The sequence below is a fragment of the Microcebus murinus genome, chromosome 17, assembly GCF_040939455.1.
Source record: "Microcebus murinus isolate Inina chromosome 17, M.murinus_Inina_mat1.0, whole genome shotgun sequence".
Taxonomy (NCBI): Eukaryota; Metazoa; Chordata; class Mammalia; order Primates; family Cheirogaleidae; genus Microcebus; species Microcebus murinus.
The window spans coordinates 58,532,262-58,558,928 of record NC_134120.1 but is presented as its reverse complement, the minus strand read 5'-3'; the positions used below and the strand labels follow the sequence as shown (position 1 = coordinate 58,558,928).

Below are 26,667 nucleotides of genomic sequence, written 5' to 3'. Positions count from 1 at the left end.
GTGGTCAGCCCAGTGTCCCGCCAGCTGCAGAGAACAGCTCTGTCCCTGCCGCTGCCTGCTCCGACAGCCGCACTTAGTGTTCTGTTTCCTCCGTGGTCTGCCTGGTATTTTATAAACTCGCCTGAGATTTTTTAAACCTTGAATGCCATCTCCTACGAGGCCTGGAGGCTGAGCAGAGAGCCTGGGACTGCCCAGTCTTCTTGGGCAGTTATTTCCATCATTTCCTGCACTTATTTCTATCATTTTTAATGAAAATCAGTGGGTGAATCAGGTCCATGGAGGGAGTAAACTGTTTGAAGTCTGCAGATTGCAAGGGGCCTCTGCCACAGCTCCATTCCCTGAGCTGCCGCTGCCCCGGGGACAGAGCAGTCAGATCATTACAGAAGCAGGGCGTTTCCGCTCACTCACCACACCTACTGTGTGTTCCCGATCCCTCACCTGGTGCTTGAGGATTAAAAAGATACATGACCTACTCACTTCAGTGTCCGTAAGTTTAAAAATGGAAAAGACAAGCTCAGGAGCTCTGTCCCCTGGGGGCCTGCTCAGTGGCCTTTCCCGCGCAGGTCTCCGGAGGCTGCGGGGATGCTGGTGGGAGGGCGGCGGGGCAGCCCAGGGCCGGGCTCTACCCGGCCTCCGCCCGAAGGCTGGGCGCCGCCACGGGCTCCACGGGCCCAGCAGCCTCAGCCCCAGGACGTCTCCTCAGTTCTGGAGGCCGGCGCCTGGCCCATGCCCCTGCGCGCCTCCCTGCCCGTCTCCTCTTAGGGGGGCACCAGTCAGATGGGGCCAGGGCCCACCCCATGACCTCATTTTTACCTGGAGGACTTCTTTAAAGTCCTGTCCGCAAACACAGCCATAGCCGAGGCGCTGGGTCAGTCTCCAGCACATCAATTTGGGGGACCAGTTGCGCGGCAAGGCCTCTCTCCGCGCCTCACCCCACGCACCTCACTCTCAGACGTCCTCACGGATTAGCCGCTGACCTTAACCCCGGGCTTCCCAGAGTGCAGTGACAGCACCTTCCCGCAGACCACCCTCCAGCACGCCCTGCTGGCCAGGGCGCCCCTCGGCAAAGCGGTTCGCCGGTGCGCCACAGGCACGCTGTCCCAGAACCACTGGTCACGTGGACATTACATTTAAATTAATTAAAACTTAATGAATTAGAAACCAGTCTCCGGGTCCGCTAGTAATAGTGGCTGCTGTGCTGACGGGGCACATAGAGGACAGCTCCATTTCTGCGGAAAGTTCTGTCGCCCAGCTGGGGCTCAGGCCCGGGTGTCAGGAAGCTCTCCCCTGCCTGCCCTGCCAGGGCCCGTCTGCCCTGTCCGCGCCCGCGCAGGGCCAGCCTCCTGCGGACGACAGGCTGGGGCCCCGTGCTGGGTGCCCTGGGGCCCCGTGCTGGGTGCCGGGCGGCTCCTGCGGGGGCGGGCAGCCAGGGACAGACCCGGCTGCCTGCGCCGAGCCGCCTCGGCCTGCGCCGGGCTAGCGCGCATTCTGTCTTGCAGAGGATCAGCACGGCCACAGGCGACGGCAAACACTACTGCTACCCTCACTTCACCTGCGCCGTGGACACGGAGAACATCCGCAGGGTGTTCAACGACTGCCGCGACATCATCCAGCGGATGCACCTCAAACAGTACGAACTCTTGTGAGGACGCCCTCCTCCTGCGGCCGCCCTGCCCGCCACAGGCCCGTCTCCGCCGGACTGCTTGTCCGCCAGCCCCAGCCATGGTAGGAGGTAGTGCGTGTCCAGTTCCATCTCGCTGCCGTCTGTCCTGCTCCGCGTCTGCCCCGTGGGTGACCCCCAAGCCTCTGGCTACCTCTGCCCGCCCCCACCCCGTTTGGTTTCGCAGCTTGTTTTCATTGAACACAACCTTCTGCAGCGCCCCCACCGTCAACTCCTACTCGGTGGCACTGCAGAGAAATCCCTGTGGGTCAGGGCCCTTCATTCATTCATTCATTCATTCATTGAATCATTGAGAACTCAGCAGCTGGGGAGAAAATGCATTTTTTCCGGGTTACCAAACATGGCTGCAAAAGTGTGTGCCGGGCAGTGAACCACAGCCCTTTCCGATTTCCCTCTGAAGCTGCAGGCTGGCAAGGGACTATTCCTTCTGGTCTGCCTCAGCCTAGTATGCAGAATACATGCCAAGCGACGTGACAAGAAACCCTTCATAGTTAGAGACGCTGCCAGCCTCAGGCATTTGGATCAGAGCTACTTCGAGCTACTTCACATTTAGGCAGAAAAACTACTGCAAAATGTGGCCTGTCTAAAAATGGTTCTCTCAACTTCCCCAGTCCCTTGGGCATAGGCTTGTTCCGTAGACTTTCTGTGCTGTTGTTTCATTGCTGGTTTATTATACTGTACAGACCACAAAATGTAACATTCTTTTGTAGAACTACTAAAGAAAAATCCTTGTAGATCTTTGTGCCTTGATCCTGGCTATACCTGTACAAGAAACGTGTTTTCATTGTGCTGAATAGCTTAATGTCGACATTTCCTGCCACTCACTCTGAAAAAGAGAACAAATGATATCCGTAGAATTCAGGATATTTTATCAGGTTGGTACTTTATAAAAGACTCCCTGATTTAAAAAAAAAAAAAAAAGCTGTACGTTATAGGCATTAATAATCCACATCTTACCAACAACGTTGTACCAACTTGGCGAGTTGCCGCAGCCTCCTGCTGGCCCTTCTCGGAGCCTCAGCTGTCAAACATGAACTCAGTTCAAGGTACAAATTTCAATCGAATCTTCTTTCAGGGAACCAGAAGTTTTTTTTTTCTCTCCAAACACTATTTTTCTTGATTATTTTGCTCGTTAAAGACTTCTCAGTAACTCCCTTAAGTCAAAGCTTTGGACACAGGCTCCCTCACACAAGTAAACAAACAGCAAGAGAAAAACAAAGCGGTATCAAACGTTTGTGTGTGGCCTAGGAGAATAAGGATGGCATCTCCATTTGTATTTTGAAGAAGAAATATTACAAAACCTTTTTTTGAAATATAAAGTCAAAATACACGGCTCTTTCGCACATTTGCAAGATTTGCAAATGCAACCTTGAATGTTGTGTTACACAAACAATATCTACAAAGTAAAAATTGCTGTAGCAATGACACTTTATAGATTGACTACTGTAGCCACAGTTTTGAGGGTAGTTTGCATAGGTCCAGATAATCTGTAAAAATGTCCAAAGTTAAGTTTTCAACAGTACAAATCCAGCGAAATGAAGCCTACATTACTACTTTAATTCTCTTTTAGTTTTTGGTCTGATATTTAGAAGTTTACTCTGTAAATAAGCACATTATAATCCTTTATGAACTCATCCAGATTTAAGTGCTGCTTTCTCATGAAAGGAAGGATGACAACTTTGTCGACAGTCTGTGCAACAAACATCTTACCTCGCTATCATCATCCTCCTGCCCCCACCAACTGCCTCATAAAACTCTGCTGAACTGAGACATATGAAATGGAAATTATTTTCAGTTCCCTTGTACTTTCAAAGTAAAACATGAAGAGAATTGAAGAGATACATGCCCCAAAAAAGTGAAGTATATTGTTGTGTGCATTATTACTCAGCCATTCCCCTCAAACTAAATGTCCTATTTAAAGGTTTGATTCAAAAAACAAGCCATACTGTTAGGCAAAAACCAAAAAGAACACATTTTATCTGGCTTAAAATTATCAAAACGTTTATTTTCAAATACCAAAAGCCATATCCTCCTCCATTTTTTAAGTTTCTTTTGATCACTGAATGCATAAATACAGATCTAACAACATGGTCTCCTATAGAGAAAATTACTTATCTAAAAACCTGATTCCATTAATTTAGCACAGAATTAAAAAAGTCTATAAAAACACTATGTTCCTGTACATTGCACCTGTACTTTTATTTTAAGGATATGGCTTTATACTATACAGGAATTTGAGAGCCACCTCATAGGCAGACAGAAGCAAACCCAGTGTTTGTGTACACACCCCCCCCAAGTGTGTGTTGGGGCTTCCAGGCCCTTCCTGGGGAAGCAAGGACTACGTTGTGCATGCAAGCGACAGTGTTAGCAGCATTTGTATCCTGTACAGATGCAACCTTTGATGATCCATATATTTGATAAAAATGAGAAAGCTGATTTGTTGTAGAGTACACGTTCCATTTTTATAGCATGAGAACAGTACAATCAACTATTCTGCAGTAACTCACATCAGTGATTTAGAGTCTCTGTAATGTCCACACTGACAGCCTACACGTGGGTCTGGTCCACTCCACTCTTCGAGCTCTGCCTGAACTTCCATTTCTTGGGCTTCAGGATTTATTCCTAAGTGCAGACGTCACCTGCTCTTCACATTGTCCTAGGCTTTCTGAGCAGGTTCCAACCAAAAGGAAAAGGTGAGGCTAACAGCTCAAAGTGAGCAAATATGAGGACCGCAAGGAACACAGCTGCTCCGCAGTAGGTGGCCAGAACCATGTCCTCACGTGGGAGGTAGCACTTGTAGAGAGCATGACTTGTGGCTGTTATGCTGCCCTGGAAAGGAAAAGGGGACATCATGCTGCAGTGAGCACACAGATATGGCCTGATCACGACAGCCCAACTTAGAAACAGGAGGACAGGCCACCTTCTTGGGTTATGTTGGGTGAGGCAGGGAAGTGGCCCTCCTTCAGCCCACACAAGTCACCGCTCACCACCACAGACCCTGGCAAAAGTGTGCTTGGGCAGAGCAGGCCCGAGACACTGGCCTTTGTTACAGCCTGCTCTGGGCCCACTGGGTCCCGTCAGATGTGGTGTGGGGGGAGGGGCATCTGTGACAGAGATGCAGAGAGGCACCAAGGAGATCAGTGGTCATGGTTGGTGAGGAACAAAGAATTCAAGGGTGTCTTCAAGGCACTCGATACCGAAATAAGCAATCTGCTACCTAGAAATACATATGTCCAGGTCGCCTCCATGGGTTATTCTTCATAGACATTTTCGTTATGTGGAATGACAGTAGCAAATGTTTTCATCTACTTTAAATCTGAAAACATTAGGGTCTCCCCACATTTTTAGGAAGCAGAAGTACCTGATGGAAAAGCATTATGAACGGATGCGGGAACCCATGGCTAAAGGCAGGCACGAAAATGTCAAGTGGCCATTAATGAAACATCTTTAATCAACTTGCAAAAGCTGTAGCATTTTCTGCCAGAGCAAAGGGGCACGTTTGAAAATAAGAGAAGACAGAAGAGTATAGCTAATGAACAAATGATTTTCTGTTTCCTTAGACGGTTACACACACAGAGCAGGGTCACAGGACACTGCCCGGGGAGGGGAGGGGAAACCTGCTCTTAAGACGCCCTCCCCTCGTGTCAGTGCCCAGGAATAACATCGTAGAAAGGTGTTCAGAGAGGGGCAGTTGTAGAACTAAGTGTAAAGGGAGGGACACTGATTTATGACTTTTGTATATTTCTGAAGATTGCAGCGATTAAATAGTTGATTACTGTGTTGATTTAAATACTTATGAAAGCTTTCAGACAAAAATAAACTTTCATGTTACCATGATGAAACTCGGGTTGTTTCTGTTCCTCCAACTGAAAGACGGGACGCTGAGCTCCGGGGGGCCTCCGGCGTGCAGCACCTCGCAGCCGCTGTGCGTGTGGCCGCTCAAGACCAGGCGCGGCCGCAGCCACCACAGCAGCTGCCGGCCCAGGAGACACAAGGCAGGCTGTTAGCATGAGACTGCACTGCATTCAATTCGATCCTAAATCCGTTTGCATGACCGCTTTACCTTTTCCCTTAAAAATCCCTTTCGTTTGTTTATACTAAATCAAAGGTAGCGTTGGCCTCTCAGAGAGAAGCTACTCTTCTCAGCCCAGATTTTATATATTTTTATATTTATAAAAATATTTTTATAAATATTTGTATAAATTTATTTTATATTCATATTTTATGATATATAAGTGTAATCTATATTATATAAATATACATAACACATTTTAATTAAGGCCCAAAGATTAGACTCTAAGCTCCATTCACATTTCCAAATACATATGTGTTGGTGAAAGCAAACTCTGAACACACAGAATAGCAGAGAACACTACTGACTCGAGATCAGGACACAAGTAGGTTCAGTGCGGGGGAAAGAACAAGCAGTTAACTGAGCACGGGACACGGTGGCTGCTGGAAAGGCCATGGCCCCGTGCACGCCGGCCCTATCCCGCACCCACCACCCCTCATGGTGCAGCTGACAGTCACACTGTGACCGAAGTCACATCACAGCACCCTGCTGGCAAACCTTTTGTGAAGCCTCCCGAGAAAGCACGTCATATCGCTCCTGAAATGGGGTGCTCCTTTCGTCTGGAGGGGCAGCGTCTTCCCCGGAACAATTCGAGTCGCTTCTCCGATAGAGTGGGTAGTGCTGGGCGGGGTGGAAAGAGGAGCTGGCTGGGCCCAGAGCCCTGGGCCGCCAAGCCCGCGGGCCTGTCCCTGCTCACCTGCAGGAGGACGGGGGCAGACGCGGGCAGCGGCCGCCCGGCTCCACACTGGCGAGAAGCAGGACCCTGCTGGGCAGAAGTCAGGACGTTAATCCCACAAACCTGTCACCCACCAGATGGCAGCAAGGGCAGGGGGCTGGGTGATGAACAAAAATGAAAGAGTGGAGCAGAAGCGGCATCCAGCGACTCCTACCTCCCAGGAGCAGTTCAGTCTGTGGGAAATTGCAAGCAGCTCTGCCTCTTCTTTGGAGCAGAGGGTGCAACGGTCACCTTCCATCGTCACACTGTTGACCATCACGAAACTGAGGCAGACGGGAGCCAGCAGAAGTCAGGGCCACCTGGGGACATGTGTTTCCTTTCCTCATGTCCCCATGGAAAGAAGACTAAGTTTCCACAGTGTGAAGAAACGAGCGAGAACACCTTTCAGTCCCAGCTAGACTAACTGTGTGTTTTTAAGTATGAGTCCATTTTAACAGAAATAGCACTGCTGGGAGTTGGAGTCCCAGACACGGGAAAAGGTCTTAACCCTAAGCCTGTGAGAAGTCCAGTTACAGAGCCTGGGGTCAGACGGCCTCTGAATCGCGTCTGACAGAGCCTCGCCTGCAGCGCAAAGGCGGGTGTGAGGGTTAAGTGAAATGACACAGCAGGTGCTTAGAGCAGTGCCTGCCACCAGAAAGGACTCAGCAGGTGTCAGATATTGCTACGTTATCTAAGTTACACAGCATGACGGACAGAGAACACTCGGTAACACAGGCACACTCCACAAGGAGGGCAGTGGCAGGGCGCTGAGTAGAGCTGCCCAGGTACGGATAATCGCAGACCAGGATAACCACCACGTCAGCTATGGTTAGCCTCTGCCACCACCTTGCCTTAGCTGTATGTTTATAGACTCGCACTAACTATGCTTTTACTGCCTATGCACATACCTCCTGGGCATGAAGAAGGTATCGGTCAGTAAAGACTGCTTGCAATTTAACCAATTTTAGAGAGAAAGAGCTGAGTTATCAAATGCTCAGAAATATGAAAAGCATATTTAAGGTTTCTTAAACACTGTGTATAGGCGGAGATTCCTCAAACTGTGTTGTCTTTTATGACTCGGGAAAGGAGCCACCTGCTAGAGCCTGCGCCCCCTACGTAGAGGGAGGGAATGTAAGCATTTGTAGAAAACCTGCTGGACAGAGGTGACCTCTCCACCAGCCGGTGAGCTTGGTAGCCACTAAAAGGACCGGAGGAACAGGAAAGGCCCTCTCTCTACTCCGTCTCTGCCGTGTCCAACGCACAGACCGGAAGACTCCCGGGGTGGGCGCTGCAGCCGCCCAGCCGAGAGATCTGATGCAGCGAGGCGGGCTGGGGCTGGGACACTGGTCGGAAGGTCAGGGTGGGCACAGAGCTGCAGACGCACCACAGACACACTGGCCACCAAGTTCCAGGACACCATGACTAGCGAACAGCCTTTACAACGTGAAATAAGTAACTTCTTATCAAATAAAAACGACTCCTTTACACAGTGGGCTGATGGAACATACGCCACCCAGAGACAGTGCAGAAAGAATATCGTTCCTGCAGGGCTGGGCAGAGTCACAGACTGACTGAGTCTCGGTGCTTGTCACAGAAAACCAGGTCTGAGGTTTCCCACCCGTCAGCTCCCATGGTGCCACCAGTGAGGACAGCCTGAGGCGCCGTTGAGCAGAAATCATAACTGGAAACATAGACCCAATACGGCAGTCACCTCTAAAAACGGGGTTTCCAAGGACTAAAGGTCTGTATAAGATTTTATAAATAATACTCACTTAACACCTTTCCAAGAAAACAACCTTTCAGGATTGAAAACTTTCTTGAACCGCTTGACTTTGTATGTGGTCATCCTAAATTCAATTGCAAGAAACATTTTTCAGGAAAAGCCATTTTAGAACTCCCAGAGTTATCATGAACACAGAAACTGACTTTCAGAATGTAAATTTCAGATCAGCATGACCAGTTTGTGGCTCCAGCTGGCCCCAAGCTCTCCAAGTTCCAATCTCAGCTCTACCAGTTAATTACTACGGGCCTGGAGTAGGTTACTGCGCTCCCCAGGGCCTCAGTTTCCCATTGGTACGATAGGAAAATACAAGGACCATGGTAAAGATTAAAAGAGTTAATATAGGGAAGTAAAGTACTTCACACAGGCTGACACATTATAAGCACAATAGCACTGTATAAATGTTAGCTACTGAAAGTCTGAATAGGCTGCATGGTGGCTCCTGCTGTAATCCTAGCACTCTGGGAGGCCGAGGCGGGAGCTCAGCTTGAGGCTGCAGTGAGCTATGATGACACCACTGCACTATACCTGGGGTGACAGAGCAAGACTCTGTCTCAAAAAAAAAAAGTCTGAATGGTCTTGTTTTCTTGATTCCTAAAGAAAATAATTGGCCATTAAATCAATATTTCCCAAAAGCACATATAATTCATTCATTCAACAGATGCTTGTTGAGGGTATACTATGCGCCAAGATAAAAATAACTTAGGGAACTTACATTCCAGAGCTTATATCTTTTGAGGAAAACAAATTTCCTCAACACAGCACAAATAAGGTTTTCACCAGAATTTTAGGTTTAAAATTACAGTTGGCACACAGGGAGAATGCCACGTGGCAATGAAGGCAGAGGCCATGCTGGTCAGCCAGGAAACCACCAGAGCTGGGAGAGAGGCACAGAACAGATTCTGCTTCACAGCCCTCAGAAGGAACCCACCCTGCTGACACCTTCGTCTTAAACTTCAAGCCTATAGAACTGTGAGATAATAAATTTCTGTTGTTTAAGTCCCAAAATAAATAATAAATAAATAAATAAATAAAATTATAGTCAACAAGAGCTCTCAGGGTTATGCTTTAGTGAGTTACTTACTCATAATGGAAGCCAATATCATGGTTGCCAACAACTACCTTCAGCTGCACATGACTTGGGTGTCTGAACATTTTCTGGAACCGTTCCACATCATCTGCCCAGGCCTGAGAAAAAAGGATCACTGCTGAGAGCCAGAGAACCCTCTCCTCCCCCTGGCTAAAAAACATGATCCCTATTTTGATGTGAGAGGTTAATTCCCCTCTCAAAGCAGATGCCCATAAAGCTAATGTAGAAATTTGAATTTTTCATTTTTCATTCTGTAACACTTCTTTTTCAGTTAATACCTTACATTATTTAATGTGATGTCTGTTAGGTTTGTTGCAGGTGAAAACCCCAAAATATAAAGCCTGTGAAACACAAGCCTCAGGGGTCTGGAGAGTCCAAGGTCATAAATCCAACTTTGACCACAGACAGCTGCAGCGATGCTGGCCTTCCTATCCCCTCCCCTGTCTCTGCAGGTGTTGCTCGCTCCCCCAAGACCAGAAACCCTCTGTAAAACCCAAGGCTCTCCCCTCCCTCAGGGTGGACGCTTTTTGGCCTGCACCCAGATGCCCAAAATAAACAGCATTTTTCTACTCATGAGAATTTGTGTCTCTCTCGGCTCTGGACCTAACAATGCCAAATTTCAATTAAATGGAATCCTCCCCCATCTTAAAACAACTGGCAATTCCCAAAAGTATCTAGTTCATAGGCTTATATTTCAAGATGCCTGAAGACCCCATGGAGCCCAGGTTGAGAATTGCTTAGATCTGTGCATCTTATAAGAACAGGCCCTTAGAAAATGTCAAGTAAATTCTTCATGTGTCTCAACCAAGACAAGGGTGAGAAGGCCCTTCAAAATCAACATTCCCCTGTGGCTGTGGCAATGAGAACTAATGAGATGTGTGTGACAAAAAATGTATTATAATTAATATTAAAAAATTATCCTGATATTTGCTTTAACTATTAAGGCTTCAGAGTTATGTTAGTATAGTTCTTATTTTTATAAGCCTAAAAATACCAATTGGACAAACACCCTAGGGTGCGTAAAAATAAATAAATAAATAAAAGTGAAAAGACCTCTATTCTGGATAGTAATAGACTATATCCTAAAAGTTTTAAATATGGCACAACCTAGGGAAATATACTGGATAGAGTCCTTCAATACAAAGATTCCACTTTAACAAAAATATTTAAAGTTAGAATAACATAAAATCAACAAAACAAACTTAGAAAAACATAAAATGTTGCCCTTAATTTGAAAAAGTAACATATATATCCAACTTCATCTTATAACTAGTTGCTTTTTACATATAACATTTTCATTCTCTCATTTAATTATAGCCTGGATTACAACAAACATTGCAACTCTGTAAACAGTGAGTTGCTATTAAACCCGAACCAAGATTTTCTATGTACAGCTACTGGATTGTCCTGGGAAATGCCAATGAGTTTTTAAAAAATATCTCCCAAATAAAATTCCTTCAAAAAACCATTAAGGACTGAACATTTTTAAGTAAGCAACAAGAACACCTTTTTTTCCCCATTCATTCCAAGAATGTAGTAAGCAAAGCATGGAGAAGCTTCGGTAAGGACACCTTTTCTTCGCTTTGCGGAAAGGCTTACATCACCCAACTTGAAGGCAGGGGTCTCGGCCCAGAGGCGAGGCGGAGGAACCTGACACCAAGTCCCCACGGCTCCCGCACCTCTCACTCAGAAAATCAGAGGCCAGCAGCAAGCAACGTTGGCAGCACAGCCCTCACAGTGCAGTGGGGAATAACAGAACGTGAAGTTAAATGCACATTCCAGCAAGTGACAGCTGAAATAGCATCCATCTTGCCTGTTTTCCCTTTCCCAAGAGGTTCACAGAGCAGTACACTCTAACAAAATGATGTCTGGCTAATCCACGCATTCCCTACATAGACAAACATAAGATTAGCTGACCTAACTCAAGATGAACATTACACAAATCCTAAGAATCTTCAAGATGACTATACATCTTTAACTTCAATACAAAGCCAAACTTCCAACGTGAGCCAGCAATGCTTCATGGATCCTCTGGGCTACTTGTGTTGGATGCTCAGAGAAGGATTGAGGGGTCTGAACTGCAAGACCCTACCTGGGGAGAGCTCCACTTCCCTTCATCAAAGACATCTCCCAGAATGAAGACAACATCCGGCTTCAACAACCACAGGGCTGTCTGGAAGGCTCTCTCCATTTGCCACTCCCTGGGGAACAGCAGGAAAAAGCAGGGCATCAGTCTCTTTCCTGCCCATTCTCCTGGTGACCCTGCTCTTGCATTCCCACCCTCTGCTTGGAGGGGCCAATGAATCTATATCTGATTAAATGCAGGGAATTAAGGTGCCAAAGGGGCTACCCTCCCACCTACCTAACACAGACTTCCACCACGTAATGTCAAGTTCTGGCCCCACACCGCACCCTGAAGCCACCTCAGTCAAGAGAGTCCTAGGGATCTAAGAGCCTGATGCAACTTCCAGAGGTGCCTAATTTAGACCGATTTTGTACCATGCTGAGGAAATGATAGCATCTGGCTTAAAATTCTCTGCTTAAAGGGACCTCAGCTTCCTTCTTTGCTTTAGAATGTAGGGAAGACAGTGAGAGAAACAGACTAGCCAATATCCAAACAGTAGACCCTGCAGATCTCAGACATGCAGTAATCATCCCAGAGGTCAGACAAGCAAACGAAAAGAGCCTAGGATCAGCAATCTCATAGGCAATGGCTTCAAATCCCAGGTCTGTCCATTGACGAGCTGTGTGACCTTGAGAATATTACCTACCCTCTCTTCGTCCCAGTTTCTTCATTAGTAAATGTAGATTTTTTTTTTTTTTTTTTGAGACAGAGTCTCGCTTTGTTGCTCAGGCTAGAGTGAGTGTCGTGGCGTCAGCCTAGCTCACAGCAACCTAAAACTCCTGGGCTCAAGCAATCCTCCTGCCTCAGCCTCCCGAGTAGCTGGGACTACAGACATGTGCCACCATGACCGGCTAATTTTTTATCTAAATATTAGTTGGCTAATTAATTTCTTTCTATTTTTATAGTAGAGACGGGATCTCATTCAGGCTGGTTTTGAACTCCTGACCTTAAGCAATCCGCCTGCCTCGGCCTCCCAGAGTGCTAGGATTCCAGGCGTGAGCCACTGCGCCCGGCCTAGTAAATGGAGATTTAAAAAAAAAAAAAAAAAAAACCTACTTGCATAGGATAGTTGTAGGATTAACTAAGATAATGTTTATAAAGATTGCAGCACAGCACAAGCACACAGTAGGTGCTCAAAAATGTCAATGTGTGCTCAGCCTCCCTCCCTTCTCTCTAAGCAGCTCCAGCCTGTGTCATTTCCCTAGGGATCCCGAACCCTCCTGTGCTCGGATGTACTAACACAAACAGGGAAGGCGCTTCTCGGGCAGAGGAAGCTCTCCAGACCCCAGCAAGCCGCTGCAGACCCACATCACCACTTAATGGCTTTCCACTCAACAAAACTCTCAAAATACATTTCTCGGTTTTCCTTGATTTAAGGCTATTCTCCCTGGAGAAGAATGAAGCAGACACGCAGCAGCGGGCAGGGAGGGTCTGTAAGGCCTGGACCAGGATCGCCCTGGTTTAAAACTCTTAGTAAAAGGCCTGGCATCCCCTCCCTGCTTCCTTCTTTCTTCCCACCTCCCTCCCCCACCCCTGGGGACAGTACACGTCCCACCCCCCAACATCAGGTTCATCATGTCGCCTCACTCTGAGGACAACGCCTCTCACAAAATAAAGACAGGTTCAGAGGCACAGTGCAGCCATGCTAAGGAAAAGGGGTCAGGGGTCAGGGTCAGCAGGGGCGAGGAGAGGAGAGCAAACGGCCCCGCTGGAAGCCCAGAGGGGAGGGGACCCGCGTGCGCACCCACAAGTGAGCAGGTAGGGGAGCGGCTCCTGCCTACAAGGGGACTGACTGGCCTAGGAAGGCAGGAGTCCTGCCGCAGGCACCGCCTGGCCTGGAGGACGCTGCACGTGAGGAATGGGCAGGTCACAGAAGGACAAATACTGCCTGATCCCACCTAGATGAGGGCCCAGAGGAGTCAAAGTCACAGAGACAGCAAGTAGAATGGTGGGTGCCAGAGCCTGGGGGGTGGGGGAGAACGAGAAGTGGGTGTTTAATGGGCGTAGAGGTTCGGTTTGGGAAGATAAGAAAGTTCTGGACATGGATGGTGGTGACGGCTGCACAAGGTGAGTGTGCTTACTGCCCCTGAACTGCACACTTGAAAATGACTAAGATGACGAACTTTACATTATGTGCATTTTACCGCAATCAAAAATAATTAACTTGTCCAAAAATGAAACATGAAAAAAAATAATTAAAAAACAAGAAACCTTTTTGCTGGGAAAACAGATGGACCACACCGGGGCTGGTCTGAGTTGGAGACACAGGACCTGACCCCACCCCAGGGAGACAGCTGCAAATCTACTCTGCCCCTATACTGCCCAGAGGAGGGTAATAACCCAAAAAGCTTAAAATTACACACCAGCAAAGCTGAGAGGGGCCCAGGAACCCAGGCCTGTGTCCTCCCCCGGGGGCCACTCCCAGGTGCTAGGCATCACATGGCACCTTCACACGCCTGTGAGGCTTCCTCTCTTAACCTAGTCACAAGCAAGGAGATGGGCTTGGACGGGCCCTAGTAACTTTTCAAAATCACAAAACTAATCAGGAGCCCAGATCTGACTCCCAAATTATGGGGCCCTGTATATATGTTCAGTAAATAGTAAGTTCAAGGAAAACTCAAATGCCTACAAATGTCCTTCTTTGAGCAGAAAATAACTAAGAATTACCTAAACCCATTAAGCCTGAACTGTGGGAAGAGGGCTATACCTTTTTGCCTGTAGAATTTCAAAAGGATTCCTGATTTTACTTCTTACCTTCGTAATTTGTCTAGCCAGTGGCCTCTGATTTCCCCAAGCAAGTGGGTGTCTGCCAAAAACATAGCTTTCAGCACAGGCTCAAACGTCGTTTGTTTACCATCATAGGTTGGAGTGTTCACCTCAGGCCAATCACACCGAAAGATCACTAAGTAATAGACTAAAAATTCACAAAATAGAAGCACAGCAAAGACAACAGCTATGAGTTTCAATAGCAATGAACTCTTCCTCTTTAACAGACGAAAATTCCGCCTTCCAAACCCCAGTGTCATCAGAGCCATTCCTCCTGCCCAGGAGTCACCAGCAACTAAGAGTCAAATCCATAAAGAAGTCAGCATGAAACTGTAGGGCCTGGATAGAGTGCAGATAGTATTCAGGTCTTAGCTGTGTACCTACAGGGAAAAGGAAAAGAACTGGGTTATGTTCCTTAATAAACCTGGTACCCTACCTCCCCCTACTAAGAACCAGTCAGTCACTCAGTCCCATCTACACCCCCCACACACCGCCTCGGACTGTCACGACGACAGTGCTCCAGATTACTGACAAGACAACTGACCCCTTCAAGGTCTCTACACCTCCATACGATAGAATAATGCCATTAGAATAAGTTCCCCCTGAGATGATGATGTTTTAACACTCTAGAAATCAACAAATAGGAACCCATCTGAAGGACGTGTGTTAAGGGAGGAGACATAAAGGGAAAATTCAACAAATACTGTGTAAGTATAATTCAACTTCCAGAATGACTCACCACCCCTACAACCTTAAAAGTCAACAGGTCATAAACCTCGGTAATATGTTGCATTCAATGTGAATTCATCACTTTTCGCCTCTGCTTTTCTACAAAAACAATGAATATTCGTGGACAATGTGCTGCAAAGATCCAAGGAATTCATTCCACACTGGACTTAGGTCAGGACCCGGAGAGCAGCCACCAACTGCGAATGGGAATACTGAACATGTGACCACTCTATATGTGTTTCCACACAAATGGGTTTTGCCCTACAAAGTAGCCTTGAAACGGTATGCACTGGCTTCCCTACGGGAACCTTCCAAATGTTTATGGATTCTTCCCAAATCTTAGATAAGCTTTGCATCTTGTAAAGAAAGCATCTATTTTTTAGACCCTGAAGGGAAAGTTGGTAAACAGATGCCCCGTATGTGTTCTACTCCCAGTTCCTCAACTCGTGCCCAAGATGACAGCCCAGGGAGGACAGTGACCTTCCTAGGGGGGTATAAGAGAGCTCAGGTATCAGATAAGTCCTAGAAGTTTTGCAGGGATGGGAGTGTGAACTAAAGTAAAATTTTAAGGCTCACCCTCCACCAGCTGACTGAATAGACCCCCTCGTGGCCAAGGGAATATCCTAAAACTAAATACCCTATCAGGAGAAAGGTCAGACATGCCTTATTGTGCCCCCCTCTCTTCTTGAAGACATCCTTTGTAACCCATTAACAGGCCTAAGGATATGCAAGACACACCTGCAGGTCCTCAATTTACACAACAAATCTATGTCTGGTGGCTCATCTCTGATAATAGCTCCTTATGTGGAAACATTCCAAGCCTTAGACAAAGCTTCAGGTCTTTAACCAATTACAAGCCAAAGAATCTTTAAACTCACCTATAACCTGTAAGCCCCCCCACTTCCAGACGACCCCTTTTGGGACCAAGCCAATGTGTAAGGTTTTTCGGTAGCGGTGAAAACAAAAGACAGAGTGGGGGCCAAACCACATGGCTTTATTATACACTCTTGGACGAGGTTCCAGGGCCCCAAGAGAGGTGACCCCAGAAGTCACCCCCGTTTGAAGGGGCTTAGGCCTTTTATACCCTTTGGGCCTGGCTAGGGACTTTTGGTGGGAAGAGCTGGGGATTTTCCATTGTGACCTTGGGTGGTGGGTGAGAAACAGCAGGGGCTATCAGTATTTGTGGAATCCAGGAGTGGAAACGTTCTCATTCAGGTGGACTTCTGGGTGTGGCTCCTCTCAGTGGGGCCTGGCAGTTTTGTCCTTGGCGGGTCTGGTCTACCGAGCCTTTTCTTTTTTTATCTAGGGAAGGGAGGGGGCCGCCACCAGCCTTACACAATGCATGCCTCCCACTATTGACTTATGACTTTACCTGTAACCCGTTTCCCTGAAACGTATAAAACCAAACTGTAACCCAGCCACAGCAAGTCCACTGGCTCAAGGCTTCTTGGGAGTGGCTCTGGATCATGGTCCTCAAATTTGGCTCAGAATAAACTTCTTTCAAATATTTCAGAGTTTAGATTTTTCCATCCACAGGGGCTATGGGACATGCTTTCCAGAGACCCTAATTGAGCTAATAAAGAAAAAAATCTGTTCATTGGCTATATGCGAAATAAAAGAAAGAAAAATAAACAAGAAAAAATCTGGCCAGCGTGATGGCTCACATCTGTAGTCCCAGCACTTTGGGAGGTTGAGGCAAGAAGTTTACTTGAGCCCAAGAGTTTGAGGCTGCAATGAGCTATGATCACGCCACTGCACTCTAGCGTGAGTGACAGAGCAAGACCCTGTCTCTTAGAAGAAAAAAATGAAAAGAAAAAAAGAAAATCCTTTCTGGAGAGATGATTTTCTAACATGAATCCAGGAACTTCATATCATTCATGGGCATGGAGTCGAGAACACTCTCCCTTCCACAGGCTCTATTATAATCTCTGTGAAATGCAGGCTGCTCACATCTGCATGTGGAAATTAAGAATAAGCCCCAGTCCTGTAAGAGTCCCTAGTTTGTGTCACAGTGGAGTTCTACACTAAGCAGCCACTAAGATTGTAAGAAATGGAAATTATAAGAAAAGCTCAAAGCTAACAGCTTATTTTAGCTTCTGTCCCCTCAGCTCGCTTGCTTACAATGGATAGCTCAAGTAAAGCCATGACAGCCTTCAGTGGGTGCTGGGCGTCAGAAGGCGGTAACTGCAGGTCATTTCCTGATAAGAGGTTGAAAAGCCTGGGGGGGGGGGCCCAAACACCAGATGACTCTGCAGTAATAAAATGCAGAGGGAAAGCCCTAACACCAAAACCAATCTGCTGGTAAGAGGAACCAACCAGAGCCAACCAGAAAAGAAATGAAATAAACTGCTGAAGAAGACTGCAGGAGGGGGGAGGGGAAAACTACTTAAGGGATACCCATAACCCAAGCTGGGGTCCTTGTCAGAATAGAGGCCACTGCATTGGTGCTCTGAGACTTGGACCCTAGCTCGAGCTAGTCAATAAAACTCCTTTTGATGATTTCAGCCTCAGTGACTCTGTCTCTTTGTTCTGTGGTACTGCGGTTTTCCGCTCTAACAAGATATGGAAAAATTTTAAACCTTACCTGATGAAAAATAAATGGGGGTGAACATGGACTTTGAGCCATCATCAAAGTTTAAAACTTAACCAAAAAGTGGGAAATACCTTCAGAAACTGATAAATGAAGAAACGTCTCGACGAGTATTCAAATGGGGCATTGGTGGCCCTGCACTATGCCATCAGCACCCTCTGCGTTTGCAGCTTTTTTCTGGGATGAAAGCCGGGAGAGGTGAAGTGGACAGCCCTGGGCTGCGGCCGGGGCTCAGTCACCATGCCTCTGTCTAAGTAGAATGACATCACCTATGTAAGTACTTGCTTAAAAAGGGAAGCAAATGCTAGATCTTAAGTGTGTCCTTTCAGATAAAAGGAAGAGGCAGCCTTGCTATAGTCTGGAATCGACTGCTCTTGCTGGAATTCTCCTCAGAAAATCCACATCCTCATCAGCTGGGCCCAGCCCATCCGTGGTCACCTGCTGTACTTCCTCTTCTTCACTTAGAACTCCTGGGACCTGCTTTCTCTAAGGTCACACCACATGTGCCACATAACCAAAATCACCATATACTTTTAGCTTCCAACTGGGGGCATCTTTCAGAGTGAAAAGTAGCACAAACAAACACAAAAAACAGGACAATGGTGTAAACCAGGACTGCCCTGGGCACCTCAAGACATGTAGCCACGCCGAGCATGACTCCACTCTGTACCGCCCACGCTTGCTCCGGCACACACAGGAGGAAGCGGCAGTACGTGTCTGCTGTCATCCACCTGCTCTGCAGCCAGACTTCGGAATGATTACACAAATGCTGACAGTCACCATGCACAGTGTGGCTTAGGGGGTGGACTCTGCTTGGCTGACACTTGCAAGAGAGAAAAGAGACTCTAGGGAATAATGAATATTTCCTTAACGCCTCCCAAGTTCCTTTTTATGATTAAATCAAAAATATTGAAAGTATTCGATCTTAATCTTTTTATTTCAAAAGGCATAGAGTCTCCGAAAATCTTAAAAGCTAAGCCCAAAACAGCAGTTGAAACTTGCTAAAACTTTGCTTCCTCAAACTGTAGAGGACCACCTGAGGGGGGAGACTCCAACAGGTGTGCAAGGCTTTGCGGCCTTAAGGTCCCCAGTTCCCCAAAATGCAACATCAGGGTGACAAGCTGTCATCTGCTCTCCTGCACCCACTCCTGTTCATCAGACAGAAACTTGCTTAGGCAGCTATGACCAGCTCTGCGAACAAATTTCAATGACCCCTGTATGTTTTCTTACAATTCTCTCCCTTAACTATTATTTTGACCTTTTGAATTATTTCCCAGAAATGGTAGATTTTCTGCAAAAGGAAGGAGCTGAGATTCTGGACGCCCCTGGGCAGCCTTCCTGACCACATTCCCCAGGCCCCACATCCTGCACCAAAGCACTCAGCCCCTAGTTAGTTACCCCGAGACCTGCTCCAAGGCACGTGGCCCCTCCTTGAAAAGCCCAAGATCTCCCTTAGTCAAAGAGATGTTTTTGAGGCAGCTTGTCTTGTTCTCCTGAGAGAAAAAGGTCCTATTAAATTTTTGGCATACTTTTGTATTAAAAATCCCTTTCTTCCTTGGCAAGCCTTGTTGTTTCAATAATTGGATCTTTGTACAATGAGCACATGAGCAACTTGACCCCCCAAGCCCCTGTGAAAAAATGGACCCCCTCCTGGCCAAGGGAATATCCTAAAACAAAATTGCCTGCCAGAAGGAGGGAGGTCAGCCTAGCCTCATCATGCCCCTCCCTTCTTGGAGACTTCCTTTGTAACCCATTAACAGGCCTAAGGGTATGCAAGGCAAACCTGCAGGTTCTCACTTTACACAACAAACACAGGTCTGGAGGCTTGTCTCAGATAAACATTCCAAGTCTTTAAACAAAGTTTCCTCTTTTAACCAATTACAAGTCAAAAGAGTCTTTAAACCCACCAATAACCCGTAAGCCCCTCCCCCTTCAAGATGGCCCACCTTTTCGGGCCAAACCAATGTATGCCTTCCATGTAAATATATAATGTAAATGTATAAAACCAAACTGTAACCCAGCCATAACAAATCCACTCGCTCAAGGCTTTTAGGGTGTGGCTCTGGGTCCTGTTTCTCAAATTTGGCTCAGAATAAAGCTCTTTAAACTATTTTGCAAAGTTTGGCTTCTTTTCCATTGACACCTCCTTACAGTTCCAGGGTAACTAAGTGCAAGTGAAAGGAAGGTGGGTCTTGTGAGCAAAATAAATCAGCCCAGTTCCCTGCAGAGCCCCGCAGGACCCCAAACATCTCAAAAGGAGCCACCAGGCAAAAGGAAATGTAAATTATTTTACTGTGCTAGACCTATTGACTGAAACAGCCTTCTAGCATCTGTAAGGCTGGTGGCAGGCACCCCCTATCTCTAGATCAAAAAGAAAAGGCTCAGGAGACCAGACCCACCAAGGACAAACTGCCAGGCCCCACACCCAGATGTCCACCTGGATAAGAGGTTTAGGTTCCCGGTTCCACAAAATACCACCAGCCCCTCCTATTTCTCAATGACCACCGAAGGTCACAATGAAAAATCCCCAGCTCTTCCCGCCAAAAGTCCCTAGCCAGGCCTAAAGGGTATAAAAGGCCTCAGCCCCTTCAAATGGGGGTGACTTCTGGGGTCCGCTCTCTTGGGACTCCAGAACCTTGCACAGGAGTATATAATAAAGCCACGTGGTTTGGCCCCCACTCTTTCTCTCTGTCTTTTCTTTTCACCACCGAAAAACCTTACAGCATTCATTTCTACAGCCTGGAGTAGTTCCCGGAAGCTCCTGGATGACAGCATGGGGACAATCTTCAGCAGTATTTTGAGGGTAAGGTCTCTTTATCCCTAAAGCAAAGGGAATGCAGCAGTTTCACACAGCAGATTCCATCATCTGCTTGCAGTTAAGAAGAAGAGAAGGAGCAGATATGGCAATTCACAATAATTTACTATTTTTTCTTTGTCCCCATAAAAGCAGCAAGCCACTTGGCCACGCTGCTGGCATCTCCCTTCTCTTTCTTTGGGATACCACACCGACTCTCTGCTCTCTTCCTCATCCTCTTTTTCTCATTCTCTTGTCTTTCTAAAGGATAAAATAAATTTTGCTTATATATCTTAATCTCTGTGTGAGAAATCTTTGTTTTCCACCCTAACACAGGAAGCAGCAGCAAGGGGTCCACGGCTGCAGACAGGCGGGCAGCCCAGCGGGGTTCAGGGGAAGACAGGACACAAAACTGCAGTCCTCTGGCTGCCCTGGACCAAATGAGCAGGCCAAGGACATACTCAGTCCAGGGTCTGCACTTCCAGGCAATCTGAGCCCACACAGCCCTCTCTCCCTGCACAGCAGAACCCCTGGCGCTGTGGGGCACCAACAGACCAAAGATTAGGATAGCTCTGGCCCTTCCCCCAAACTTCTATGTTCTTCTTCCCACAAAGAAATTAAAATATCCCACACAGAGCCATTGAACCAGAAGAGGACTTGGAAGGGAAGGAGGGAGTGACGCAGGGTTCAGCAGAAAATGAAGGCCGAGACCCAAGTTGCTTCGGCTGATACCTGACCCCAACCGCCCTAAACAAGGAAGTCACTGCCAGGCCAGGACCCCCCCAAATGGGTGAATTACTAAGCCAGATGCTTATAAACTTTTGTGCTCATCTTTCTGTGCCAGCAGGTTATGATTAACAGTGCTGGTCACATATGGGATTTTTGAACATTTACCCCATAGGGTGTTCCCCTCCTCCTCGGGAGAGGACCCTTACTACATGGAGTCAATAGTCTCCGTCTCAATAAAACTTTCCTGTAGCTAGGTGGCTCACTCTTGAATTTAAGCTATTCATATTAAAATAATGTAGAGACACAAGGTATAGTGATCAAAGTCTGATTTTCGTAAAAGTATAGATAAAGCCAGAAGTTAACCAGCCACTGTTCCCTAATATCTTTGCTGCCGTAACTGGTCACTACTTAATGGCACTATCCTCCCTGACAGGTGTAAAATTTGTGACACCTACTCCCAGCCCCCCACTTCTACAGAAAACACTGCTATTGTAAATCTTAAAACTGGAATTTGAGGCATTTTTCAGACCCTGCATTCCAGGGGGACCCAACCAGACCCATGGATAAGTATGGGAATGGATCCAGCAGCCCTGAGACACCCTGCCCAGGAAACCTCCCAACTGAGAGATAATTTCTACACCGCAAACGATGAGCTCATCCCCCGCCAATTAGCAGGCCCAATTTCCTAGCCCTTTGTTTGCCAAACCACCTTTAAAAACCTTAGCCCCCAAATTCTGGAGGTGATGGATTTGAGAAGCCACCCCCACCTCCTCGCCTGGTGCCCTGCGATAGTAACATCTCCATCTCTGCTGCAAGCCCTGCTGTCTCCATACTGCCGTCCCCCGGCAGTGGGCAGGGACCCTGTGGGCCGTAAAGAATTCTTTCCCAAGAAGTCAAACATCCACTTGTCAAGGGCTTTCCTCCCATCACTGGGACACCCCCTGCATCTGGAGGGAGGAGAGAAAGGGAAGAGGGAAGGAAGAGACAGGGCAAACTTGAGCTAGCGGGACTGCTACACGTCCTCAAGAAAACCTTAACACCGTGTAAACTGGCTCTCTGGTATAACGTGATCATTTTTAAAATAACAGAACCATATTTAGAAAACTTCTAACACCAGATCCTTAAACAGAATTCCTTTTCCTCAAATTTTGGGAAACTCCTTTTCTTCTTCTACCCAAAATGCATTGAATTCGTATTCCCAAGGCTGTCTCCAATGTTATGGCCAAAACATTTCCACTTTTTCCTCCTGAAATGAAGACAGAATAATTTGTAGAGCTAACGGGGTGAGAGACCCATTATCTCCCTAGAAATGGCACCAGCAAGGCCCTCACGCCACTCAGAGACACTCATTGGGCGATGTCACTCCTGCCTGATGCCTGCTTCCAGTGGGCACACGGCGGCCTCATGCCACTCGCTTCCAGGCGTAGCCTGGCTCCAGCCACAGGAACCAAAGCCCTCCTCGTTCCTGTCACACCTGAAGGAAAGCTGCCCACCACCAGCAGCTGGGAGCCCTGCACACTCCCAACCCTGGGCAGACCTGTGCAAATGGAACCCCGCCTTCTTGGCAGGAAAGAGGAAGATATAGGAGCTCTAAGAGGAATATAGCCACTTGTCAAATATTTTATCTTATATGCTCTGAATATCCAACAGCAGAGAAGCAGCTATGCTGAACTGGAAAGAATTCAAACGGCAGCTCTGCTCTGCGACCTTGACCAGCCCACAGTGCCTATCTCACTGATGCAACAGTCAATAGAAATAATGCAAATTAAAAGTGCCATTTTTTTTTTTTGAGACAGGGTCTGGTCCTGTTGCCCAGGATGGGGTGCAGTGGCGTCATCACAGCTCACTGCAGCCTCCAACTCCTGGACTCAAACAATCCTCCTGCCTCAGCCTCCCGAGTAGCTAGGACAATAGGCACCCACCACCACACCTGGCTAATTGTAAAATTTTTTGTAGATCTTGCTCTGTTGCTTAGGCTGGTCTCAAACTCCTGAGCTCCAACAATTCTCCAGCCTCAGCCCCTGAAATGCTAGGATTACAGGCATGAGCCACTGCGTCCAGCCAAAAGTGCTACCTTGAAAAAAGTAAACCCTCCTATAAGGTAAGCATGTCAGAATTAGATTTGAGGGTAAACCTTGGCATCCAGTAAGTCCCAACAGGCTCGATAAAATGAGAGTCAATTCAAAAAGCTGTGGTCAGATTAAGAAGAATGAAAACGGCAGAAAGTAAAAGCCAATAATGGAAGAGAAACTGGAGGTGGTGGCCCTCTCAAGCACATGCCCAGTTCTCTCCACTCACTCACTGGGCTATGCTGACTCACCATCCCCTTTCCTCACTAAAAGTAAACCTTACATTTTATCTCAACCACAATAAACAGGCACATAGCAAAAATAAGTGAATGCTACAATCCCTCCAAGTCCCGGCTCCTAAGGGCAAAGGAGAAAACGTGTTCTTCCCTAGACTACACGAGCAGGGTGTGGTGCTTCATCAGAGAAGCATGGGGCACTGCGCCTGAGCCCAGTGTGCCCATCTCCTCTGCTCACTCAGTAAGTAATGGGAAAATGTGTTTAACCATCTTGCACCACTAGACTGCAAAAATAAGAAACATGAAGTTTGCATAAGGTCTATATTCCATATGGTTGTCCTTCCTGTGATTTAATGATGAAAACTTCTATCCATATTAGGAGCTTTCCTTTGCATTAGCAGGTTTGGGCTTAAAAATCAAAATTAGTAGTGGGGCACCCCTGTAATCCCACCTACTTGGGAAGCTGAAGCAGAAGGATCACCTGAGCCCAGGAGTTCAAATCCAGCCTGGGCAACAGACCAAGACCTCGTCTCTAAATAATCAAATAAATAAAACCAAAATTACTTAAGCTGTTACTGTTTCCACTCCCTAAATTCAATTTGTCAGTTTTATTAAGATTATCAACTGATAACCCAGTAGGAACACTATACAGCCTCCACATATAGTTCAGGCTGTCCTAGGGTCCAAAGGCAGACACGCGTCTCAGGAAACTCCAGAAGTGACTAAAATAAAGGAACGAGGTTAGACACTCTCTGATCTTCCAGGAGGAATCACTGAGTGACCTCACCTTTCACAGACTCTGTGCTGATGCTGGACTGAGACTCCTATGAAGGCTGCGCGTTGGATCTGCTCCCTCAAATCAGAATGTTTATCTGAAATATTAGATAAAACAGAAAACGTGTGATTTGTTGCTCAATGATCTTTCATTTAGTGACCTACTGACAAGTAACCTAACCAATCTTGAAAGTAAAAAAGCTGACAAGCTAAAGAGAAATGACATTGTTATTTTTCAAGAATAAGTCTTTTAAATTATAAAATACCTGTATTTACGTATAATACATACATATAGCATTGTTCTATGTGCCCAACATATGTGAATAATAGCTGCCATCCATAATTGGGAGCAAAGTATTTTATCTTTGCTTTTTTTAGCAAAAAAGATAAATTTTATCTTTATTTTTAACTTCAAAGCTATCATTAAATATCTAAATCCCGCTCACAAAAAATAATTTAATACACACTGACCCGTAGCTTTTTTCTCTTGTTCATTATCTTAAATATATTATCACAATCTCATCAACTGCTATTTGCGTTCGAAATTTCCCATCTTAAGTGGTATTTTAAATGATAAATTGAATTATTTTCAATCTACACCAACACAGACAGAGAGCGACCCCTGAAGTAATCGAGATTTTTCAGCAAACAAATAATTTCCAGAATGCTATTTTTCCAATAAACTAACTGGCAATCCTGAAGGGGCAAGGTTTCATTTCGCAGTGATAAGAAATAGCCATTAACCGAGAGGACTAAACGCCGCGAGCCCGGGCACAAGACGCGTACAAACCCGCGCTTTCCCGGCGCTCCGCACCCTGCACCGCCCGGCCCGGTCCGCAGCCCCGGAACCCGGCAGCCCCGGGCTTCCGGCTTCCGCAGCCTCCGCCGCCCGGGAAACCCGCAACCCGGGCTTCCGGCTTCCGCAGCCCCGGAACTCCGCAGCCCGGGCTTAAGGCTTCTGCAGCCGCCGCCGACCCGGAACCCCGCCGCCCTGCAGCCCCGGGCTTCCGGCTTCCGCAACCGCCGCCGACCCGGAACCCCGCAGCCCTGCAGCCCCGGGCTTCAGGCTTCCGCAACCGCCGCCGACCCGGAACCCCGCAGCCCTGCAGCCCCGGGCTTCCGGCTTCCGCAACCGCCGCCGACCCGGAACCCCGCCGCCCTGCAGCCCCGGGCTTCAGGCTTCCGCAACCGCCGCCGACCCGGAACCCCGCAGCCCTGCAGCCCCGGGCTTCCGGCTTCCGCAACCGCCGCCGACCCGGAACCCCGCAGCCCTGCAGCCCCGGGCTTCCGGCTTCCGCAACCGCCGCCGACCCGGAACCCCGCAGCCCTGCAGCCCCGGGCTTCCGGCTTCCGCAACCGCCGCCGACCCGGAACCCCGCAGCCCTGCAGCCCCGGGCTTCCGGCTTCCGCAGCCCCGGAACTCCGCAGCCCGGGCTTCCGGCTTCCGCAGCCCCGGAACTCCGCAGCCCGGGCTTCCGGCTTCCGCAGCCGCCGCCGACCCGGAACCCCGCCCGGGCTGGGCCCAGCGGCTGGCGGCGCGGGCGCGGGCGCGGAGGCAGACCCCAACGGAGGCCGGACGCACGCGGGGTGCGCGGCCGGGCCGGCCTCCGCGCAGCCTCAGGCGCGTCCTCGGCTCCCAGCCAGCGTGGCGGGGTCGTTAGGCCGGAGCGGGCCGGTCGTCCTCGGGCCAGCAAAGCGCCTTGCAGGCGCGTGTGACGGGCAGACGGGAGCCGGACGTTGGTCGCGCGTCTCCTTTCTCTTTCGCCGGCGGCGACTGTGCGCCCGGCAGGTCCCAGCGCGCCTGCAGCGCGTCACTTCCGACAGCCCTCGGCCCCTGCCTGCGGGCCCCAGCTGCGGTCCCCGCCACGCGGGCCGAGGGCAGGCAAGCTCGGAGCGACGGCCAGACCCGCAGCCCCCAACGGCCCGCGCGCTTTCCCGCTGTGTCCGCGCGCGCGCGAGCGGCGTCGGCGGCCGCCGCGCTCGCAGATACGGACGCATGCCGCGGGTGCACGCAGCCTCGCCCCAAAGCATTCTGGCTGACCAGAAAAAGAAACCGAGAACCCAGTTAAGCTTCCGTCTCTGACTCCAGGCTCGGGACATTCAGGGCCGCGGCGTTAGGTGCCGCCGGGAAGCAACCGCCCGCTCCACAGTGAGGGCAGTAGTGCAGACCCCACGACCCGATTTCCTCACTCGGAAACGCACTGTGTCCGAATAAAAGAAAAGGGGGCGGTGGTGAGGGAGCTGCCGGCCGGCGCACCTGCGACCCGCTGGGGCCCCAAGTGGGCTCGCACCGGCCTGGGCAACTCAGTGAGGCACACCCCCTCGCACTCTTAAAACAACGGAATGAGAGAGACACACCGGCCAAATGCAGTTTATGGACCCTGTTTGGGTTATAATAAGGATAAACAAACTTAAAAAAAAAAAGACGTTTTTTAAAAGTTTGGGAAACAAACACGGACTGAATGTTAGACAACATTTAAAGAATTATTGATAATTTCGTATGACAATGCTATTGCA

At 48.3% G+C, this 26,667-nt stretch overlaps 3 protein-coding genes across 7 annotated transcripts in view; 2 read left to right on the top strand and 1 right to left on the bottom strand.

The window, feature by feature from the left end:
• GNAL (G protein subunit alpha L) overlaps positions 1 to 5,523 on the top strand; it is a 163,180-nt gene extending 157,657 nt beyond the window's left edge. For all 3 annotated transcript variants that reach the window (XM_020282328.2, XM_075993709.1, XM_075993708.1), the window contains exon 12: positions 1,500 to 5,523. In XM_020282328.2, coding sequence (XP_020137917.2) covers positions 1,500 to 1,646 — 147 coding nt within the window. In that variant the 3' untranslated portion in view covers positions 1,647 to 5,523. The remainder of the gene's footprint in view (positions 1 to 1,499) is intronic.
• The window catches only part of CIDEA (cell death inducing DFFA like effector a), a 511,919-nt gene that overhangs the window by 317,422 nt on the left and 167,830 nt on the right, over positions 1 to 26,667 (top strand). The gene's annotated exons all lie outside the window — the stretch shown is intronic.
• Positions 3,655 to 25,954, bottom strand: MPPE1 (metallophosphoesterase 1). 3 transcript variants are annotated; one of them, XM_075993707.1, is made up of 11 exons: positions 24,164 to 25,077; positions 21,839 to 22,018; positions 14,218 to 14,609; positions 11,431 to 11,539; positions 9,333 to 9,436; positions 8,241 to 8,315; positions 6,644 to 6,752; positions 6,451 to 6,516; positions 6,252 to 6,374; positions 5,514 to 5,654; positions 3,655 to 4,510 (listed from the first exon to the last, which is right to left on the bottom strand). In XM_075993707.1, the coding sequence occupies exons 3-11, from the start codon at positions 14,496 to 14,498 to the stop codon at positions 4,328 to 4,330; spliced, it is 1,191 nt and encodes a 396-aa protein (XP_075849822.1). In that variant the 5' UTR covers positions 14,499 to 14,609; positions 21,839 to 22,018; positions 24,164 to 25,077; the 3' UTR covers positions 3,655 to 4,327. The 3 variants fall into 3 exon arrangements, with proteins under 3 accessions (XP_075849822.1, XP_075849821.1, XP_012601591.1); XM_075993706.1 differs by lacking the exons at positions 14,218 to 14,609; positions 21,839 to 22,018 and having other exon boundaries at positions 24,164 to 24,248; positions 24,941 to 25,954; XM_012746137.3 differs by lacking the exon at positions 21,839 to 22,018.